We start from the raw sequence: 22,008 nt of genomic DNA, 5'->3' as shown, positions 1-22,008 counted from the left end.
CTGTATTGGTTCTGGGCCAGTAGAATCATCAGTAAATCATCATCTATGTCATTGGTGTAGCTCAAGAGATCTAATTTTTAAACTTCTTTAATTGCTTAAGGTTTATCCTAGGTCCTACTCATGAGATATCCAGCAAATTGTTTCCAGTTATCTATCTGCTTGGGGACTGGAAATGTTAGACTCTCCCATCTGCATGTCCAGTTAGCCCCAGATGAAGAGTCACCTTCTAAGCACATTCACAACAACTATAAAATCAGCTGAGAAGTTCACCACTTTTTGAAGGGTTTGTGTTATTCTAACTCTGGGCTACTCTAACATGTCCTCAGAGCCCCAGGTCTCTGTGGGTGAGTAGCACAGGAGACCTGAGTCTTACCTTTAAGTTGTTAACTCTGAAATCTTATCCTTCAAGAGAAAATAACAGAGGGTTAAATTCAATAACCAGGGGTGTTCACACTCCTCTCTAGAACAAGGTCTTCATAAAAATGGGAGAATATTATTTTTTCTTTTTTTATTTCTTTATTGTTATACTTATTGTTTATTTTTTTAAAGTAAGGAAAATGTTTATTGCAGAAATCCATGAATCCAAAAAAAATTCTTTGCATTTAAAATTTTATACACAAACAGACACAAAGAGCTACATTAGAATTTGCTATATTATATGTATTCAGAGAACATTGCCTAAATTCTGGACTGTATCTCTTTTCTAACCACTAATTTAAGACTTGTCTTAAATCAGACCTTGGTCAACCTCGCAGTGAAGTGGTCTTTGACCTCCTGTTTGTAACGAGAGCTGTGCCTGGATTGATCATTAAACACACGGGAGCGTGTCTCCATCAGCAAATGTGTTTTACCTATACCCTAGGAAGCCATAGAATGGGCATTATTGTTCCATTCCATTGTTGGAGTAGACATTGTACATCACTCAGGACAACCTAAAGTAGAATTTTCTTGATAATATCCTGGTAAGTAAATGCCCAGCTAACATCAAATAACTCTAGTGACAGCTCATTGCCCCAGAGACAGCGATTTCATGTTTGAACATTTTCACTTTGCGTGAGGTCTTCTTTTTGACTTATATTCAGTGATTGATCTTAGCTCTGTTCCTCTAGGCCTCATAAAACAATGCCAGACTCTGGTCTACACAGAATGGCTTCGAGTATTTGAAACCAACCATCACGAGTGCTCTCAGCCTTTCCTTCACCGTGGAGAGCCCAGCCCTCCTGTGCCAGCTCTTCACTGTGCGTGGTGGTCTGCAGGTTCATTAGGCTTTTATCTGACTCAAGCCTATTTGAAAGTGCCTGCTGTTGGGCTTGTACTTATTTATCACACTCACAAGTCTTATCCATATTTTTGACAGGACTGCTGACCTTACAGGGATGAGAAGAGATATGTCACAATACAGTTTCTTTTCAAGCAGAGTAGATTTCAATGTAAATATAATTGCAGATTTGAAGGAAAGAGGACAAACAGGCTTCCCTGTGGGGAGGGAGGCAAATGGCTTTTAATCCACAGGAGAGTGAGAAAATGCACTATGGATTGCAACTTGGGGACATTTCGATGCTGTCAACTGAGCATCTTGTGTGTGCAAAGACTTGCTCTAAGATTTCGGAGGAAGCACTTTTGGTTGTGAACATAAATGCATTCTTAACAAATGGGAAAAAAACAAACTTAATGAATTCATTTTTGGAAACATGAGGGGAGAAGATAACATGGAAGAAGGCTTTTCTTGTGATGTTTGACAAAAGTTATTTTTCGTAGTGAGGGGGTCCTCCTTTTCAATTAGGCTAGCGTTTCCAGTTGTTGCGTCTGTCCTCATTAATGTATCGGGCTTACCACCAAAGGAGAATCTAGCTCTGAAATCCCACTATCCAGCTCCTGAAAAGCTCACATTTTGCTCCATTAGTTCTTCTTTACAATCAAATAAACCCTATTAGAGGACAAACGTAAAATAGTTTTGTTGCCAGGATATTTTTAACAGAAACTGAAAGAAGAAAAGCAGATGCAGAGGAAGAGGCAGACTTCTTGCTAGTCTCTCACGAAAGGTGCACTGAGAGCTCTAGGAGGAAATGGACTCAGACCGCATCGTTTGGCACATTTCTGACAAGTGGGAAGCTTCAGGACACGATCCAATTATCTGAAATGGCTACAAATGCATCTTTAAATATCGTAGTTCATGGTGAAGGTCACACAATGTTTGGGAAAAGGCTTAATGAAAAGTTCATAACAAATTGTAGAAATCTAAATTTTACTTGAATTCATTGACATTTGGTACAGCAAACATGTTCGCAGTATTACTGAAAGCATAGGATACGACACTGTAATGATTTAGCAGTCCCAGAAACAAATACATCACAGAGGCTTTCTCAGCAACAATAATGCTCTGATCGTAAAGTACTCTGGAGTTGAACTTCCAAATTTCTGGGCATTCCCCTGTAGAACAGACCTAACCTGGCTGTGTCTGTCTGCCCATTTGAAATGGAGCCCAGGTTGTCGTATTTTGGAGTAAAATCAGCTTAATTAAAAAGGGCTGGTTTCAATGGTACATGCATCAAATTTTTCTTCACTTGAATTGTTTGTAAAACTGTTCATATTTTCTTTCAATTCACTAAATAGGTCCTGATTTATTACTTCACTGTTAACCAACCCTGACTGAGCCTGATTATGTGCAAGCTGTAGCTTTAAGCAATTACATTAGCCCTTTCCTTGAATCCAACGTACAACCTTATGTATTAGGCACTATTATCAACCCAACAGGGCCCAGAGACCTTTAGGAAATTGGCCAGACTCATGTAGCTAGTTCTTGGCAGACCCAGCATTGAACCAGAGTAGCTTGCAGCCAGAGTCTGTTCTTCTTCACTATGTTTTACTGCCTCTTAATCATTTGCTAGTAATAAGAACTCAGGAATTTCTGCCACTTCCTAGCTTTGCCCTGGGCACTTTCCACATCATAGCTCATTTAGCGCTCTTAACGCTTCTCTTTGAACAGCTTTCTAACACTTTCATTCTTACCTGCTTAAGATAAGAATGAAATTGATCAATTGGCTTTGATGACTTTGGATTTCCTTCCTCCCCTGAGATTCTGTGATGTGTTTATGAGTTTGAAGTGCAGAGACTTAGGTGATGTAATAAGTATCTATAAAGAGCGTGACCATTAATTTATCTCCCAAACTTCTTAGATAGTTGTTCTATTTAGGCCTCAGCAGATACCCTGTTCCATGTTCTTAATGAAAATTAGGACTAAAGAGTGTGTTTTTAGGCACAAGAGTAACCTGCAACCCGAAATAATGTTCACTTTATTATTGTTTTTTTCCTTCTAGTTATCTCATGTGGAAGTCTGTCCTTTCCCCCAAATGGTAACAAGATTGGAACGTTGACAGTGTATGGGGCCACAGCAATATTCACGTGTAACACAGGCTACACTCTCGTGGGCTCTCACGTCAGAGAGTGCTTAGCAAACGGACTCTGGAGTGGCACAGAAACACGATGTCTCGGTAAATTAATCTATGTTCTGGAACTAATTTAATTCAAATAAACCTTAAAAATATTTTAGAGCTGAGCGATGCATATGAGTTCTTGCTATAAATGCTCTGACACAGTGCTGCTAAATCCTACTTAGCATTATAATGCTGCATTTCACAATCTAACTTTTTGAGTATCTAAGGAAATTTTCTTTTCAATCTGAGCAATAAATGAAGGTCATATATTGCTTTAAGTGATATAAAGACTATTTTACAGAGTGCTGAGAATATAACTACTCTCAAATGCCATGATGGTTTTAGGACACACAAAAATGAATTTAAAAATATGATGCATTTATCTTTTTAAAAATTTAAAACATATCAACAAATTGAAGTGATATTAATCCAGATCAATGTAAGCACAATGAATTATTTAAAATGGAATGTGTGTGCAATAATTTGGTCTTTTTCCCCAAAGATTAAAATATTCTGGATAATAATTTTTGAAAATAGTCAAAAATGTTTCCATTGAAAAATGTTGTGAATAATGTATGAAAATTGTTGAATAAGCAGTTTATAGTGCAATGATTTCTAAAGGAGATCCTGTAGGACTCTGAGTCATTTGTGAAATAACTCAGCTGCCTTCAGTCCTTTTTAGCCTTCTCTGTGATCCTCAGTAATTTTATAATCAGTCAAAGCCGTAGAAGCTGGAAGGATTAAGCTTCTGTATCTTCTGGGCCAGGATCATTTCAGGAACTAAGCCAGGGCTAGTACACTTTGAATAGTAAAATCTGTTTTTTTCATGTGAGAGAACTTGAAGAAAGAGGATAAAATTAAAGTAGTTACCCCTGAGAAAACCAACCATGAAGAGATGGTTCTTACACTTATTCACAGAATGGTGTCCACTTAATGTTAAATTACTACAGTACTCACACGAATGCTGCTTGAATGCTTTCTCTGTCTCTATATATGTAAGAGTATGTGTGTGTGTGTGTGTGTATACACATATGTGTGTGTGTGTCACATAACCATGTTTCAGTCAATGACAAACCACACATGTGATGGTGATCTTATAAGATTATAGTGGTTATACCAAATAGCCCAGGTATGTAGTAGGCTATACCATCTAGGTTTGTGTAAACACTCTGTGATGTTCTCACAATAATAAAATCACCATTTCTCAGGATGTATCCCCATCATAAAGCAACACATGACTGTTTCTTTAATATTACATAGTATTTATATGTTTAATAAAATATGTATTATTGAACATATAAATTATTAAACATATATATATATGTGTATAATTGAACATAATATCTTGTAGTTGTTTTTAGTCTTTATAGTTTTTTTTAGGTTTTAAATTTCTTTGGATACATGTGGCTTTTATGTAGAGTCACAGATGCTTCTAAGATATTTTTGTATTCCTAAATGTCCTTATAAAATTGGGTGGCCATTGAGTAGCACTCTCCTTTAGGCAGCGGTGGTGTGGACTAGGTCTTCTCTGTCAACTTCAGTGGAGCTTTGTGCTAAAGAAGGAATCTAGATGATACAAGACTCTGATAGTAATCACGAGGATGGAAATCAAAACCATCTTACATTTTATTACTGCTCTACTGCTTACAAATACATCCCTAACCACATTTTACTGGTTCTTACTAATAAGAGATTCAAGTAAAGCTATTGTTGGAGACTTGGAGAGTTTAAGTGGTATATTCTTTTTGTATAACTGTTAAATCATAGGGTCAGCTTGAGTCTTATTGATCCCAAATAAACCCTTACCTATTTTGTGTTTTCCTTCTGTCTGAAGGTTAGGACTTTGAAGTAGAAAGGAGGAAATGCATATTTAATAGTTGGCTCTCTGAAGGTGCCAGAAAATATGGTCTCAACAGTATGCAATGTGTCTTAGAAGCTATTGGAAGATGATTTGCTCAGAAATAAGTCCATTTGCTTGGAAGAAATTTAAACTGAAAAATGCCCAGATTATAATGCATAAAATATTAATGTTGCAGAAATTAGATACAGCATATAAGGAATAATAAAATTAGAGAAGGCAGAGAATATTTAAAAGAAAAAAACAATTAGAAAAGATTAGAAATGACATGTAGCCACATATGCATATACACCAATGGATAAATAATGGGTAATAAATTTAGTATAAAGACTGTAAATACAGTTTCACAGCTACCATGAGACTTGAGGGGTTAAGATTCATATTATATGGAATATGGCTATGAAAGCATATCCCTTCACCAGAGAAATAGATTGCTGGTGGGTAGCTAGCATACCGTAACCCAGTGAGATATATGTCCATGGGAAACCATGAAGTTGTATGTGAGACACGGAGGGGATATGGGTAAAAGGGTAAACTGGGAGGAGAACAGAGATGGGTAGTGTCATTGTTAGAGAAGATTATGAGATGCTCAGACAGGTGAAGGGAATAGAGGCTCCAATCCTACATCAGACACAGCTATTTAATACAGGAGGTATTGTACACCTCCGTAGTCCAAATATTAACCAGATACCTTATTTGGAGACAAAAATCATGGATTGTGTTATTTATTGATGACTTAAAATGTACAAGGCATTTTTGAGTTTTATCTTATTGAATCCTCATTCCGTAGTCCAAATATTAACCAGATGCCTTATTTGGAGACAAAAATCATGGATTGTGTTATTTATTGATGACTTAAAATGTACAAGGCATTTTTGAGTTTTATCTTATTGAATCCTCATTAGAACATACTGTGAGAGCTTATTACTTCTATTTATAGATAAGAAAAAGTCTCAGAGAGTAATGAATTTTCCCAACATCATAAAGCTAATAAATATCAAAAAGCAACATTTAAACTTAGTTTGATTACATGAGAGTACTTCGAAAAGTTCATGGAGAAATAGAATTGAAAGATAATATGAACCTTTCCATGAACTTTTCGAAATACCCCTGTAGAACACAGACTTCTTAACATTACGAGTGTATCTGAGTAAATATTATGCCCCTTTGTCAACAATTTTATCTCTCAAAGGAAGGTATAAAAGAGTGTTGTACCATCATGCTAATTCTGACCATGAAGGAGGAATTTATTGATTAACTAGAAGTGACATGAGCACTAATGCATTATATTACTCCCCATCCCAGGACACATGTCAAAGAGAAGGGCTTGGTGCCTTAGTTCTACATGGCTAATTATGTCCTTCATCCTGTACTGCTCTGGAGATGCTTATACTGTATGCTCTTTCTTATCAGTCTTGTTATTTTCCTTACATTTCTTAACTTGTCCTTTGAATTGCCATTTGTCTATTTCCATTGTTATGACTTGCTTGAAAATCACTCTGGGTTTCTACCAAGCTAAATAACCTTGGGTAACGTTCAGGCTTATCTGGACTTAAAAGATGATAAACATGACATTTATAGAGGGAAAATTACTTACAATAAATATGGAGGCAGTTGATAGAGATATATGTTTTTTAATAAAGTAAACAATTGACATAATTCCTTGGCTTCAACTGTAAGAAAACCCCTCAACAAAACAAAACAACACCCAAACTATGACTCTGAAAAATAAATCACCCCAATAAGGAGGAAATGAGTTACCCAAACAGAAATAGTTACACCAGATATTCTACAAGAAATTCAATTTTCAAGCAAAGCAACTGTCCTAAGACATATTCAAGAGACTAAACTAGTTTTAAGGACAGTATTATGAAGGACAAACCCACCATGATCTGGGAACCATGAGAAGTGTTAAGAACCATTAAAATGCTATATAAATTATGTTTGAAATAAGAAGCAAATTCACTCATTGGGGTTGGAATTAAAATAATGGACGACAGAAACAAAGCAGAAGGTCTCAGCTCCTTCTTCAGTTCTGTCTTTTCTGTCAAGAAGAATTACTATGGCAACACAAAGGTTAGGACACGTTTTTATATCAGAAACTGGAACCCCACAAAAGATAAGGAGTTTATGAGACAGAGCTTCAGTTTCTGATGAAGTCGAGTGTCCTGCCCAGGAGAATTCCATCTGAACAAGCTGCGGGGATTCAAGCAGGTATTACTGAGTTCCCTGTGGGACATTATTAAAAGGAGCTACTCTCGAGTTAGACACATATCTAGTATAATTTTTCTCACAATAAGAAGTTAGTTGTCAAGAGCTATTAATTAATTTGATTATATGTAGAACAGATACTCAAACATATTCCTTATAAATAACTTTGGTGACATGTATTCATGAAAAGCTAACGAGTCTTCACAAGACGTGTAATTCTGCATCCATTCTTTGGTTTGCTATTGCTATGGAACAGGTCTTTAGAAAAACTCTTTAGAAATGGCATTTCTGAATTTAAAACTTTTATTCATATCTTTGATTAGGGAGTCGTAATGATGCTTGTTGAAAGAGTGAACATAGCATTAGATGACAGATTCAGGAACTCTTACATTTTAATGATAGACCAAATACCTAAGAAAACAGTAGGATTTAAAGTAAAATTTTCTTCAAGGTAAGAAATCACATAACTTCAAATGTTCATGATGAGGAGAAAATTCTGAAATTATAGCATTCAAGCAAAGAATTTGGGCGTTTGGGGTAAGAAAAGGCTCAGGTATGTGAGGAGATTGCTCTGGTGCTTATTTGGTCCAAGACTTGTTGACAATGTCCATCTCATCCTCTGTTTGCCTGGGTACCCCATGGCCAGAATCATACTGATATATACCTGTGCTGAAGGACCTGGTAACCATGATCTTTGAGGCATATTTGGAACATGTTTGATCAATAGTTTGGCCAGGAGATAAGTTAGGAAGGAATTAATAGCTATTTTCAAATATTTAAAATGCTATCAGGTGAAAGATGGAATAAACCGGTTGTGCTAAATTGTTTTCCATTTCAATACAAGCCTGACGGATGGGTAGAGTCAACCTGAAGACTGTGCTGTGCTGACTTCTACAGGTCTTAATCAGTAATCTGTGAGTGGGAAAAAAAAGAAACAAAAATCAAATTAATTAAGGACATCTACCAAAGGCAAGGACTACGGTTGATGCTGGCATATTTCCGTTCATTGGTTTACAGTAGCAGATACTGTGTACCGAAAACAGTAGCTTTTAAACTCAATAGAAGAAAATTTCCCCTAATTTATGTATTTTTTTAACAGGCTAAGTCTGTTTAACAATGTAATAAAGACTTTACACAGAAGGCAGTGACCCACTTGGTAGTTCTTTTTTTTTTTTTTCCTTTTTGTCTATTTTCGTGACCGGCAATGGATCACAACCCTCGGTGTTGTGCCCGTACCAGGCCGGGACCGGCAACGGGGTCGCAACCCTCGGTGTTGCTCCCACACCTCGCTCAGCCAGTGAGTGGGAACCAGTCTGTATGTGGGATCCGAACCCTCGGCGGGAGCGCCGCCACACTCCCAAGCAGCGCACTGTAGCAGTGCGCCACCGGGCTGGCCCCCACACTTGGTAGTTCTTTAAACAGGATTCTGGTATGGACTGAATGTTCCCCCAGGACTCCTTGAAACTTAGCCCCCATTTTAATAGGGTTAAGAGGGTGGGAACTCTGATTATGGTATTTGGAGTCTTTAAGAGGTGATTGCATTGAGAGAACTGTGCTCCCATGAATGGATTAATTCAGTCATGGTGTAATGGATTAATGGTTTAGTGGCTTGTCACAGAAGGGGAACTGGTGGCTTTATAAGGAGAGCAAGTGAGCAAGTTAGAGAGTTCTTGCCATTCACACCGTGTGATAACCTTCATCACTGCAGAGGATCACCACTAAGATGTCCCCCTGAACCATGGACTTCCCAGCCTCCAAAAGTGTAAGAAATAAATTTTCTTTCTTTTTAAATGATCCAGTTTCAGGTGTTCTGTTATAAGCCACAGAAACGGACTAACACAGATTCCTCTGGATGTGAGCTGTATTGAGGCTATGTCTATGATACTTGTCATCACAGTGCAAGACACCTTGATAAAAGCAGTTTTACAAACTGTGGGCGACATAACTTGTTGTTTATCTGTAGAGTTACTAGAAAGAGTAGAGCACATTTTCCTGAGATTGTGCTTCTATTTTGTGTGGAACATGGATCTTATTTCTAGTACTCTAGTTTTTTCCAGTGATTTCCAACAGGGGAGAATATGCTGGAATCCTCGCTGATTATCACAGTAGAAATGGCAAAGCACGTGAATGGACAACACTCGTACAGGCTGAGCCTTGTGAGTGTTAACTGTAGGAGTGCTGTATTTAAGGAGAGGGAGGATAATTTCCTTTTCCTAATATTCAAGAACTGAATCTATGCTGTGTTTGAGGTTCCTAGTCTGAATTCTAAGCAGAACCTTGAAGAGAGGATGGAGTACTCATGCAAACATCATTATAGCTACGCTTTAGGCAAAGTAATGCATGTGTGCATCAGAGCACATTCTTATAAAAGGTTGGCCCTCGCTTAATCAGTGCTGTCATTCCTGTGTTACGACGGGGATCTCCCAGAGTTCTCTAAATTATAAAGGACTTGTTCTAATTTACTGTCGGTACTGTGTAATGCTATGGATCTTCTTAGGCTGGAGAATTAAGCACTGAGAATGCTGAACCCATATCTGCTTTCTCAGGTGCCTTTTAATCCATCACGGAAGCTTTATAGTCTACATGCTCCCTTAATTATTTTCTTCAGTTTATCTTCCCTTTGGTAGTTTGCCTTGAACCCAACAGAGAGCACACAAACCAGAATGAGGCTGTAAGTTTGTAGTCTAGGTCCCCGTTGTATAAGCCTATATTAATCATTTGATAACATTTATATCATTTAGACTTTTCAACACATGATAACCTATCATCTGACCCACTTTGTTACCTCTTGAATCTGTAGTATTCAAGATGTTAGTGATAGATTGGGACATTTCCCACATAAAGAAAATTATCTATTTTTTAATAGATTATTTTGTTATTTGAAATAAATTTACATTTGCTGCACTATAATAACCTATGAGAAGTTTAATTCTTTAGTAAATATAATATCATTGTGACATCCATATGCTTTAAATAGTTAACATGATTTAAAATAATATTTTAGGCCATAATTATTCATAGTTCTTAGAAAATAAAATTAGAATGTATTCTTTAAATGCTTTGTATTTTTTGAGATCCATATAGAAATGTTTTATAAAACAACTGATTATGATTATAATATATTTGCTTATATTGCAGCTAAATGATGGTTTTAGAGCAAGAAAATTAATCCTCCCCCCTTTTGATCTTTGTTATATGATCTTAATTGTAAAATATGTACTGCATATTAGTTAGGGAAACACCCAATGTCAGTCCTCATATTTTGCACATATATATGCATTTTTGGTGGCTTGGGGGTAATTGTAGCAAAATTCTGAGTCATGAATGTTTCTGTCTATATTTCTAAATAGTATTTAATTAAGTTATTTTAATTCCTCGAGATCTGTTGAGTAGCATGTAGTCATTAATAAGATATAGCTTTTCCTTTTACAGAATTTATAATCTAAGGAACATATAAGGTAAATACCAAGTATTTTTAATAAAAAGTTGGGACTAATGGATAGCAGAAGGGATGTATAAACCAAGTCATCCAGAAAGCCAGGTAACGGTGGGAGAGATTGAGAGTAATAATGGAGGACGCAGGGATGGAGGAAGCCACTTTGATGACAGGTGGAACTTCAACAAGCAGAAATGGAGTAAAGTTACTCAAGAAACCACAGGTGCAGTGGCACCTGCATACATGTGGAATAGGGCAGAGGTGCTCTTTGTGCCATGGGGAGTCTCATTTGCCTGAACAAGTCACGTGCAGGGGTAGAGCTCTCTGGTCTAATACAGCAACAGGATTATGGAAAAAAGTTCACATAATATTATGGACGTGACTCCAGGTCAGGCACTGGGCTGAATCCTGTTGCACAGACCATGACCCTGCACTTAGACCTCAAAGTCAAATAGTGGAGGTTAATAGGTAAGAAAAATTACCATGCATTCTGCTGAATTCAAAACAAAGAAAACAACAACAAAAACTAGAAGCCTGGATATTTTAAATATGTAGGACTAAAGATAGATTCTTCTATTGTAGAGAAACCTAAAATAAAAAAGATATTTGTGTCTGGTAAAAATGGGCAGTAATTCCTTTAGGGTTTGTGCAAAACTACACACGTAGGGTAGATATGGGCTGAGTTTTGAGGGACACATAGAAGTTTTTTTTTTTTTTTTTTCCTTTTTGTCTTTGTTCCTGAATATGGGCTTCTTATGCCTTTCCAATTATAGTTCATCATACATTCATAATTTTTTTTTCCTTTTTGTCTTTTTTCGTGACCGGCAACAGATCGCAACCCTCAGTGTCGCGCCCGTACCGGATCAGGACCGGCCACGGGATTGCAACCCTCGGCGTTGCACCCGCACCTCGCTCAGCCAGCGAGCGGCTGGTCTGCATGTGGGATCCGAACCCTCGGCGGGAGCGCCACCACACTTCCCAAGCGGCGCACTACAGCAGTGCGCCACCGGGCCGGCCCCACATAGAAGTTTTATAGTCAGACAAGGTTTGGAAGGAAATTTCAGGTAAAGGGGGCAGTAAATGCACATGGATAAAGGTATAAAATATGATATATTTGGGAACTTTATTAAAAAAAGAACAGATGAAAAATTTCTGAAAGTCCCAAAGACTATCCAAATCATGGGACTAGGTTGAATTTTTCTTCGTTTCAAGTATAGCTTAAAATAATTGTCATTGACTAAGGTGCATTAAACAGAGATTTGATAAAAATGTATTTCGTGGCAGAGAAATTGTATCCTTGTTTGTTGTTGTTATTGACAGCACAGAGTGTTACATAGCTCAACAGTCCCCTTGCTTGCATACCTTTGCAAGGATGTACTTTCATGTACTTTCTAGAATACCACATTTTTCTGTGACAAAGTCACTCAGCATTACTCCTAGAATGTGCACTGGAAGGAAAAGAAAAGTCTTACCTATCAGTATTCAAATGTGTTCCTTTAATGCATACAGATCTAAAGATTTAAATATGTCCATTGACGTTTAATGCTAATAATAGTTTTCCCTGCACATAAGTGGATCTAATCCATCTGACATTTTATGACCACTTATTAATACTCACAAAGAGTTTGTAAATTGGCTTTGGAATTCACTGTCCAAATAACTCTGACTTTAGCTCAAAGACAGTGTTATTGCACAGAACGGATAGCATAAAGCATATGACATTTCTAATTCTCTTACAGGAGCAGGATATTTATAATGCTTAGTATTTTATTTTCAGCAATAAGTACCAATAATCACAAAGCAAATACTAAGGTTGAATATTTGGTTTATAGATTTTCAAAAAATGAATTCAGTTCTAATCCCCAGACTAATATTTAGCATTTGTGTTGTTACAAAGTGGTACATTGAAAAGGTGACCTTAAAATAGACAACTCTCAGGGAAGAAATTGTATGTACGTGTTTGTGTGTGAGAGTGTGTGTGTGTGTGTGTGTGTGTGTGTGTGTGTGTGTGTGTGTATGTGTATGATCTTGTGAGGGGACAGAGACCCAGTCATACGGTTGCTGTAGGAGGCACTGATTTCACACCAAAAAGGAAGAAATTGTATGTACGTGTTTGTGTGTGAGAGTGTGTGTGTGTGTGTGTGTGTGTGTGTATGATCTTGTGAGGGGACAGAGACCCAGTCATACGGTTGCTGTAGGAGGCACTGATTTCACACCAAAAAAATACAGGTGTGAAACCTAAAACATGGGAGAAACTGTGTCGAACATTTTCACTGGTATAGTGATTTTTAAGGCATTAAGGATAACTTCATTAAACTTCCAAGTCACTGAAGCCATTTCTAAAATTGCACAGGCCTACATGTTTGCAGCAGGCTCAAACCTACTTTACTACATTAGAGGTGTTCATTCTCTGCATTTGTTGTAATGTTAAGGTAACTCTGCTAACACTGGAGGCCCTGAGGATCCAAGACACCCTGTGACATCACTCAGAAAGGTCACCACTAGAAATCACTGTGGTGGTGTTAAGTTGCAGGCTGCATGCCTCACTGTGGTATCAAAAATCAGGCAGTGCAAAACAGTTTGGAACCATGCCAAAATCCTATCTGTGAATAATATTCCTTCTCTGAAACATGGCGCCATTGAACTAAATTCTGGAGAGTTTGTAGAATTCTTACCAGGGGCACACACTAGAAATCTGAGGAAACTGGATTCATTCCAGAACTAGTTTCCAGAATGTTCACTTTACTAGAAAAAAACACCCTTTGCTTCCCTCAGAAAGGTTTAACAACTTACACTAAAATATCTGTGCAGTGGAATTCAAACAGAAACCTTCTAGAAACAAGGCTTTGAGAGGCTGGCCCCGTTGAGATCCCTGCTGTCCAATGTTAAGCTTTGTAAATTGCAGGTAGTGCTGCCTCCCCTGGTCTAAGTGCTGGCCATGCTGCTGCAGGTGTGAATGGAACAGGTGTTTTCTTCTGTGTCCACCCCCAGCAGACGTCACCTGCCACTGAGTTCTCCTGAATAGATGCAGTTTGCAGGAAAACTTTAACCAGTCAAGAAATGAGGCACCTCTTTTTCTCTGGCTCCTTCCATCTCAGTGTTTTGCTTATGGGATTCCTGTAGCTTGATTTCTTTGCTATGAAGGTCACCTCAGTGTTCCATCTATCTTGCTACTGATCTCTGTGCTTAGGTGACTTTTTTGGCAGATTTTATTTTCTTCTAACCCAGTTTTGGAGAAAGACTGTTTTAAAAACTTCTCTTTTTCTATTTGGGACATTCTGACCAAAATATAGCAACAGCTTATAATTAGAAACAATAATACAACTTTTATCATATACAGAATAAGTGTAAAAGCAGGTCATTTTCAAAGCTTATGGTATGAAGGCATAACTTGCAAATGACGTAAGACATCCAGATTCCTGTCACCCATCTGTTTTGAAATTTCACAGTATTCCTATTCCATCATTCAATTAGTTTTTAAAAGGCACTTTGAATGTTTTCTTTTCTTTTCTCTCTCTCTCTCTCTCTCTTTTTTTTTTTTTTTTTGGTATAGTGAATGAAACAGAGTCACCTGAGCAGAACATTAAATTTTCAATTCTGCTACCAATTTTCTCAATAACAATTTTAAGCAGTTGGTGAATTACCTATCTCACAGTAATACCTGTCCTCAACATGGGAAAAATGAAGAATTAAATTTTAAAGCTCTAGAAGTGTGATAGTAATTGAATTGTTAATACATTCTCGAACTAAAAGACAGTTCAGCAATTCGTTTAAGATATATCTATATTTATCTGTCTATATATGATGGATTAAAAATCGTATGAGGTTAAGATTTCATAGCATTCTTTCCCAGTTGATTTTATTTATTTATTTATTTACTTATTTAAGCATATTATTATTACGAATATGATTTTTCTTTATGCCCTTTACCCAGTATATCCCTCCCGAAACCATGCCTCCTCCCTCCCCCGCCTCTGCCATCTCTATTATGCTTAGGTATGTTTCCTCCTTCTGAAAGCTCAACATATTGTTTTGGTCTTTTTTCTTTCTTTCTTTCTTTCTTTCTTTCTTTCTTTCTTTCTTCTTTCTTTTCTCTCTCTCTCTTTCTCTCTCGCTCTCTCTGCTCCCTCCCTCCCTCCTTTCTTTTCTTTCTTTCCTTCCTTCCTTCCTTCCTTCCTTCCTTCCTTCCTTCCAGTGAGAACATGCAGTATTTCTCTTTCCTTGTCTGGCTTATTTCACTTAACATAATTTTCTCCAGACTCATCCATGTTGCTGCAAATGGCAGAATTTCATTCTTTTTTTATGGCTGAGTAGTATTCCACTATGTATATACACCACATTTTCCTTATCCAGTTGTCCACTGATAGACACTTAGGTTGGTTCCATATTTTGGCTATTGTAAATAGAACTTAGGTACAAATGCAGTGCAGGTATCCCTTCAGCATGATGATTTCCATTACTTTGGATATATGCCCAGTAGTAGGATTGCTGGATCATATGGAGTTCTATCTGTAGTTGTTTGAGGAACCTCCATACTGTTTTCCATAATGGTTGTACTAATTTACAGTCCCACCAACAGTGTAGAAGACAGAGTTCCCTTTTCTGCATATCCTCGCCAGCATTTGTTGTTCTTGGTCTTCTTAATAATGGCCAGACTAACTGGGGTGAAATGATATCTCTATGTGGTTTTGATCTGTATTTCTCTCACGACTAGTGATGTTGAGCATTTTTTCATATACCAGTAGGCCATTTGTATGTCTTCCTTTGAAAAATGTCTATTCATTTCCTTTGCCCATTTTTTAATTGGTTTTTTTTTTTTTTTTTTTTTTTCACTCTATAGTTGTTTGAGTTAGTTTATATTCTGGATATTAATCCCTTGTTGGATGTATAGTTTGCAGATATTTTCTCCCATTCTGTGGTTGTCTTTCTGCTCTGTTGATTGTTTCCTTTGCTGTGCAGAAGCTTTTTAATTTGATATAGTCCCATTTGTTTATTTTTTCTTTTGTTGTTTGTGCTTTTGAGGTCTTATTCATAAAGTCTTTGCCCAGTCCTACTTTCTGGAGTGTTTCCCCTATGTTTTTCTTTAGTAATTTTATGGGTTGGGGTCTTATATTTAAGTCTTTAACCAGTTTTGAGTTGATTTTGATGTATGGTAAGAGGTGCAGGTCCACTTTTATTCTTCTGCATATAGAAGTACAGTTTTCCTAGCACCATTTACTGAAGAGTCAATCTTTTCCCTGATGTATGTTCTTGTTGTCTTTGTCAAAGATCAGTTGACTGTAAGTATGTGAGTTGATTCCCATGTTTTCTATTCTGTTCCATTGATTCAGTGTCTGTTTTTATGCTAGTACCATGCTGTTTTGGTTACAACAACTTTGTAATATAATTTGATGTCAGGTAGCTTTATACCTCCAGCTTTATTAGGTGTTGGCCTATCAGTTCTATGAGGTTAAAATTACTAGCATATTAATGGGTAGGATTGATATACAAGTAAAATAAGCCACATACATTTACCCCAAGATTTTCTTTTCACATTTTAATAGTACAATCTATGAGGACATTTCTCAAGAAATTCAGGTTTTTTGATTTCCTAGGTGTGATTATTGTTGCTTCACAATTGCCTATAAAAAAATTAGTAATCTTTGTTAAAGCTGAAGTCAAATGTCAATTAAAAATAAACCAAACCAAACCAAACCAAACCAAAATCTGGCATCATGATATAGGGTTTACCAAATAATTACATTTATTTTAATTAGTTGATACTTGGTTTTGAGTGCTCAGGGCTGCCTTCACTCCATTTTTTTTTTTTTTTTTTTTTTTGTAGTTAACAGTATTGCTTTTCCTTCTTTGGTACTGTTCATACTCAGTGAAATTGTAACAACTAAATACCTTGAAATAGCATGAGAATCAAAGTGGTGGAGCATGATGCTACAAGGATTAAAATGACTGCCCTCTCAGTAAATACACACTTTCATCATAGAACACTATAGTCTTCATATTTTAACAAAGACTTTAAAAAATAAATAAAATTTCTAACTTCTGTAGCTAGAAGCCTCTTCTGTCACCTTTACCTGGATAACACATGGTCATCCTTCATACCTTAGAAATTTCTCTGTCAATAAGATCTGTTGTCCTCAGTGTGGCCGTATACCCCCCTAGCTAGATCCTCTCACATCAAGTCCACACACCCTCAGGACAGCTTGTGTATTATGTCTGCCCATCTTTTTTACACTTTCTGTGGCTGTGTCTTATTCTTTATTTAATCTCCAACCCCGAGAACATTGCCATCGTTAAATTACTGTCAAATAAATGAAAGTAACATGGAAGATAATCTATTTGAAGTAACGTAAAGGACATCCCTGTCAAACAGTGAAATTATTTTATTTCTATTTATTTCAACATATTCAATGAATGACTAATATGTTCTAGACACTGGGCAGAAACAAAAATATAGCTATATATTGATCTGGTGGTAGCTGTAGAGAGATCTTCCTAGGTATTGTGTGCATAACTAAAAATCAGGACTACATTAAGGATACGAGAAAAAAAAAACTCACATACAAAAAATATGGCACAATATTATCATAGAATAACTAATTCTTACATTTGAAATAGAGCTCAGAATACATTTAGCTCAAATTCCACCTAATGCAGTTTTCCCTTCCACACATTTTGGCATATTGAGATTTGGATTAAATAGTATAAGTGGAATCATGTGAATATTCTACATTTGTGATTAGCTTATAATGGATCTAAGACTTTAAATGTTTTGAAAATGAATTAACTGAGGCTCAGAAAGTGATACAAGTAAAAAACTGTTGCTGTCTACTTGCTTCAGATCAGGAAGCCACGTTGTCCACATTTATCCAGCTGGGGAAGGTATAGTATTAGACCGTCCTGCTAATTCTTCTTTCCATCAGGCACGGAACTGAAATAAATGTCTTTGAAACACAGCTTCTGTTTTCTTTAAGTTTTATTTATTGTTTTCTTTATTACCAAATCCTTAGAGAACTGAAATGACCATGTGTCAGAGAAGAGTTGATGTTGGAAATCTTTATTTTGAAACATGCTGTAAAACTTTACCTGTGATTTCTAGAGTATACAGATTCCCCTTGATTGACTATAAAGAGTACTTATTTGCCAGGCTTCCAAAAAAGCGTGCAACCTCAACCTAAGTGACTCCTTAAAAACTCAGCTGCAAAAAATATTTATTTAGGCTTAAAAGTGAGTCTAACCAGTCTTGTTTGTCCAAATTAAGAATGAGTCCTGAGGAGATCACCTAAAATAACAGGAACTTTTTGTCAAAATACACTCTTCAGCATCCATGTTGCTGTGGATCCCAAATCCTCCCCTCATGGAATTGTTAGAGGCTTTAAAGAAATCCCAAAAGTGCTTGGCATGATCTAGGATCACAATCAGGAGCTATGTGACCCACATTCTCTTTGAGGATTTGATTGTATTATTTCAGTGCGTGTTTCTAGAAATTAGATATTTTATCTACCACCTCAAAAGTAGCTGGGATCTCTTGTGCCATCTGGTGTGTGAATCCTTAGTCTTTGTCTCTGGGATTGGAATCATGGCTCCATCTTCCTACATGACAGAGCACATTGTGCACACAGCAGTGTCTGGGAATGGGGGAACCTCTTTGGAACCAATGTCCTCTGTGTCCTGTAATAACACAACTTCAGAGGGTCTCTCTTCAATACGTGCAGAATAGTCAACTTCATTCAAGTTCTCTGCTGGTATTGAGCCTGGATATGTAGAAGGTGCCATGGACAGATCACCAGAATTGACTTAACTGAGCTGGCTGACTGGAAAACCTGCCAATGCAATGGCATCAGCCAAATCTAGCACAGCTTTTTTGATCTGGCCTCATTATGCGTTGTGGCAAAGATAGGATTCTGTCTTCTAGCTCCTTCCTCTGCAATATTACCTTGCTGGTAATAAGTTTGGTTCAAAAACTAAGAGAACACAATGTTTCCTAAATATTGTCTTAAGTTGAAATGTGGATTATTATTTCAAATTCTTCTAGAATGGTGAAGTTAACCCCAGCTGGAATATGACAATGATTTGATGATTTTCTTGACTCTGGGCATCCTGTAACTTGTGTAGAACATCAAAGGCTGTGTCCTTTGTTGGGGAAATGAATGGCAGGGACAGTCTACACCTAGATACTAGGCATCTACTCCAGTCTGTGCAGCTACTTCCCTGTGATAAGTTTTGATCTCTGGATAGATAATTTAGTAAATGGTTTTCCTCTTCTTGTCAATCCAGAACCCCTGTGTTACACAGATCCTTTTAATGTGAGTTATTCTTAATGCCTCATATTTTATTGATTTCATAAGGTATTTTGTCAATATATGTGAGAAACGAAGATATAGAAAAGGAGAAATCGGAGGGAGGGAAAGAAGGAGGGAAGGAAAAAGAAGAGAGGTACGGAGAAAGGGGAAAGGAACTGGAGGGAAAGAAGTAAAATGAAATGGGAAATGGGAGAGGATATTGAAGCATAGTGGAGAGAAGCCGAATCCTGCCCTGCCTCGCTGTCTCTGCCCCACACAGCGTGCTTCTGCTTCCTGCCACGACTCATGGAGAGCCGAAATTCACTTTAATGTCCTTCTCCATTTGGTAACTCTCTGTTATTAAAGCTTAATCGATACCATATTTGGCAATTGTCTTCTTGTGTTTCAGATTCCTCCACATCAATACTTTTTACCTTCCCTAAGTATTCATGTCCATCCTGATTCTGTCCTCGGGCCTCTTCTTTTCTTACTGTGTTTACTTTCCCTGGGAAGCTCAGCCACCCTTTGGTTTCAACTACCATTTGGACTCTTGTTTCTGCTTAATCCACTCTCTCTTCAGCACACCTCTCCCCTAAACTCTAGATTTCTATTTTCAGATGATTACAGGCCATCTTCACCTATGCATTGGTTCACCCATAACTCAGACTCACATATTTGAAAATCACCTTATTTCCTGATCTCTGTCTTTTCCATATGAAATTTCACAAGGAGTTTAATAATCCCGTTTCTGAGACTGGAAATTCTCATCCTTCTCTTATTACTCATAATCAACAGGTTACCAAGCCCTGTTCATATTAATACCAAATTTCTCTTCCTTCCTTCTATCTTTTATTTGGAAATAGAATAAGGTGGCAAATAATGTAAAATACCAGTAAGATAAATAAACATGGAAGCCATAATTAAGGAAATACCAATAAGCAATTTCATATTAGAAATGTTACATTTTTTTTTATGGCTGAGCAGTATTCCATAGTGTAAATATACCACAATTTCCTTATCTAGTCCTCCGTTGACGGACATTTAGCTTGGTTCCTTATCTGCGATGAACATGAGTGCAGGTATCACATTGACATGATGATTTCCATCCCTTTGGGTATATACCCAGAATTGGGATTGCTGATAGTATGGTAGCCATGCACAGAGGGAAAAATACTGCATGCCCTCATTCATAAGTGGGAGCTAAGATAGAAAGATGGAAGGAAAGAAAGACCACAGTGTTGCATCAGACTTGCAGAGGGAGAGAACGTACCTAGGGTTGCTGAGGGTGTGGAAGGGGAAAGGAGGCAGAAGGAGGATGGGAAGAGGCTGTGTGGGGTACAGGGAAAAATTTCAATTTGTGGTAATGGGCATGCTGATAGTCTTGATCTGATCATCACATCTTGGGCACAGGTGGTGACAGTCAGCTTTGTACCCCGTGAAAATCCATAATCAATAATAATTTTTTTAAAAAGAAATATATTTTAATCACAGTTGTTGAGAAAAATAATATGAAAAAGAAAAACTATACTATAGTATAAAAGGAAAACTATATAAAATGAAAGTATACATATGTATGCATATATATAGAGATAAATGGTAGAAATGCCAATAAGTAATATATTCAGTGCTGTTATTGACTTTATAATAAAGGTAAACAAATTATGAACATAGTACTTTTATAAATGACAAGTTTTCTAAAATTTTTGTTATTGGTTTTACTTGGTTTTAGCTGGCCACTGCGGTTCCCCAGACCCAATCGTGAATGGTCATATTAGCGGAGATGGCTTCAGCTACAGAGACACGGTGGTTTATCAGTGTAATCCTGGTTTCCGGCTTGTGGGGACTTCCGTTAGGATATGCTTGCAGGACCACAGATGGTCTGGACAAACCCCTGTCTGTGTCCGTAAGTACACTGTTCATGAAACAATTCATCAGACGCTTCTTTTTGTTACATTTCCTTTTGTTTTGAATCCATAATACAAACATGTTTAATCATCAGAGTAAAACAGACTAGAGAACTCTAAATTTTACCTGTCCAAAGGAAGAGAATACGAGCACTATCACATTCACTCTGTTCCTTTTTTGATCATCTTCTCATCCTGTTTCCTTCTAATGCCTCCTCCAAGGCTCCTGTCCACATTTAGTTTGCCCATTAATTCATTTTAAATGGATCCCAGGAAAAGTGATATCATGTATGCATTTTCCTTGATTTTATCACAGGATGTACTAGGTGGAAACAAAGGCTAATTATATATAGGAGGTTAAAGATGCTGAGTCTGAGTCTGCAGGTTAGCTTTGCAGGTTCCTAAAAATAGCCATACTCCCTTCATCTTCTGTTTTGTTTGCATTTTTGAATTTTTGTCATTGTTTCATCAAGAATACAGAGTTTGTAAACAGTCCTTCCTTTAACAGAAAGAGGCGAAATTATATGTAACATTTATCCTCAAACTCTGTAACTTCAAAGGTAAATATTGACTATTATTTTTAGAATAAATGTACCCCCTTTTGAAAAATTTCTTTAAAAACAATTGTTTGTGGGGCCGGCCCAGTGGTGCACTGCGCTAGTGCGCCGCTTGGGAAGCGCAGCTGCGCTCCCACTGAGGGTTCGGATCCCACATACAGACCGGTTCCCGCTCACTGGCTGAGCGAGGTGCGGGGGCAACACCGAGGGTTGCGATCCCGTTGCCGGTCCCGGTCCGGTATGGGGGCGACACTGAGGGTTGCGATCCATTGCCGGACATAAAAAAAAAAAAAATTAAATAAAAAAATAAAAAATAAAAATAAAAACAA

General features: G+C 37.2%; 1 protein-coding gene across 1 annotated transcript in view; it reads left to right on the top strand.

The window, feature by feature from the left end:
• The window catches only part of CSMD1 (CUB and Sushi multiple domains 1), a gene marked incomplete at its 5' end in the record, with an annotated part of 372,382 nt that overhangs the window by 284,019 nt on the left and 66,355 nt on the right, over nucleotides 1–22,008 (top strand). Inside the window, 2 exons of the mRNA XM_008574770.1 lie at nucleotides 3,318–3,491; nucleotides 20,948–21,121. Of these exons, the coding sequence (XP_008572992.1) occupies nucleotides 3,318–3,491; nucleotides 20,948–21,121 (348 nt within the window). The remainder of the gene's footprint in view (nucleotides 1–3,317; nucleotides 3,492–20,947; nucleotides 21,122–22,008) is intronic.

Source organism: Galeopterus variegatus, unplaced genomic scaffold (assembly GCF_000696425.1).
Source record: "Galeopterus variegatus unplaced genomic scaffold, G_variegatus-3.0.2 Scaffold1099, whole genome shotgun sequence".
NCBI classification, from domain to species: Eukaryota; Metazoa; Chordata; class Mammalia; order Dermoptera; family Cynocephalidae; genus Galeopterus; species Galeopterus variegatus.
This window is presented reverse-complemented; position numbering and strand designations above follow the sequence as displayed.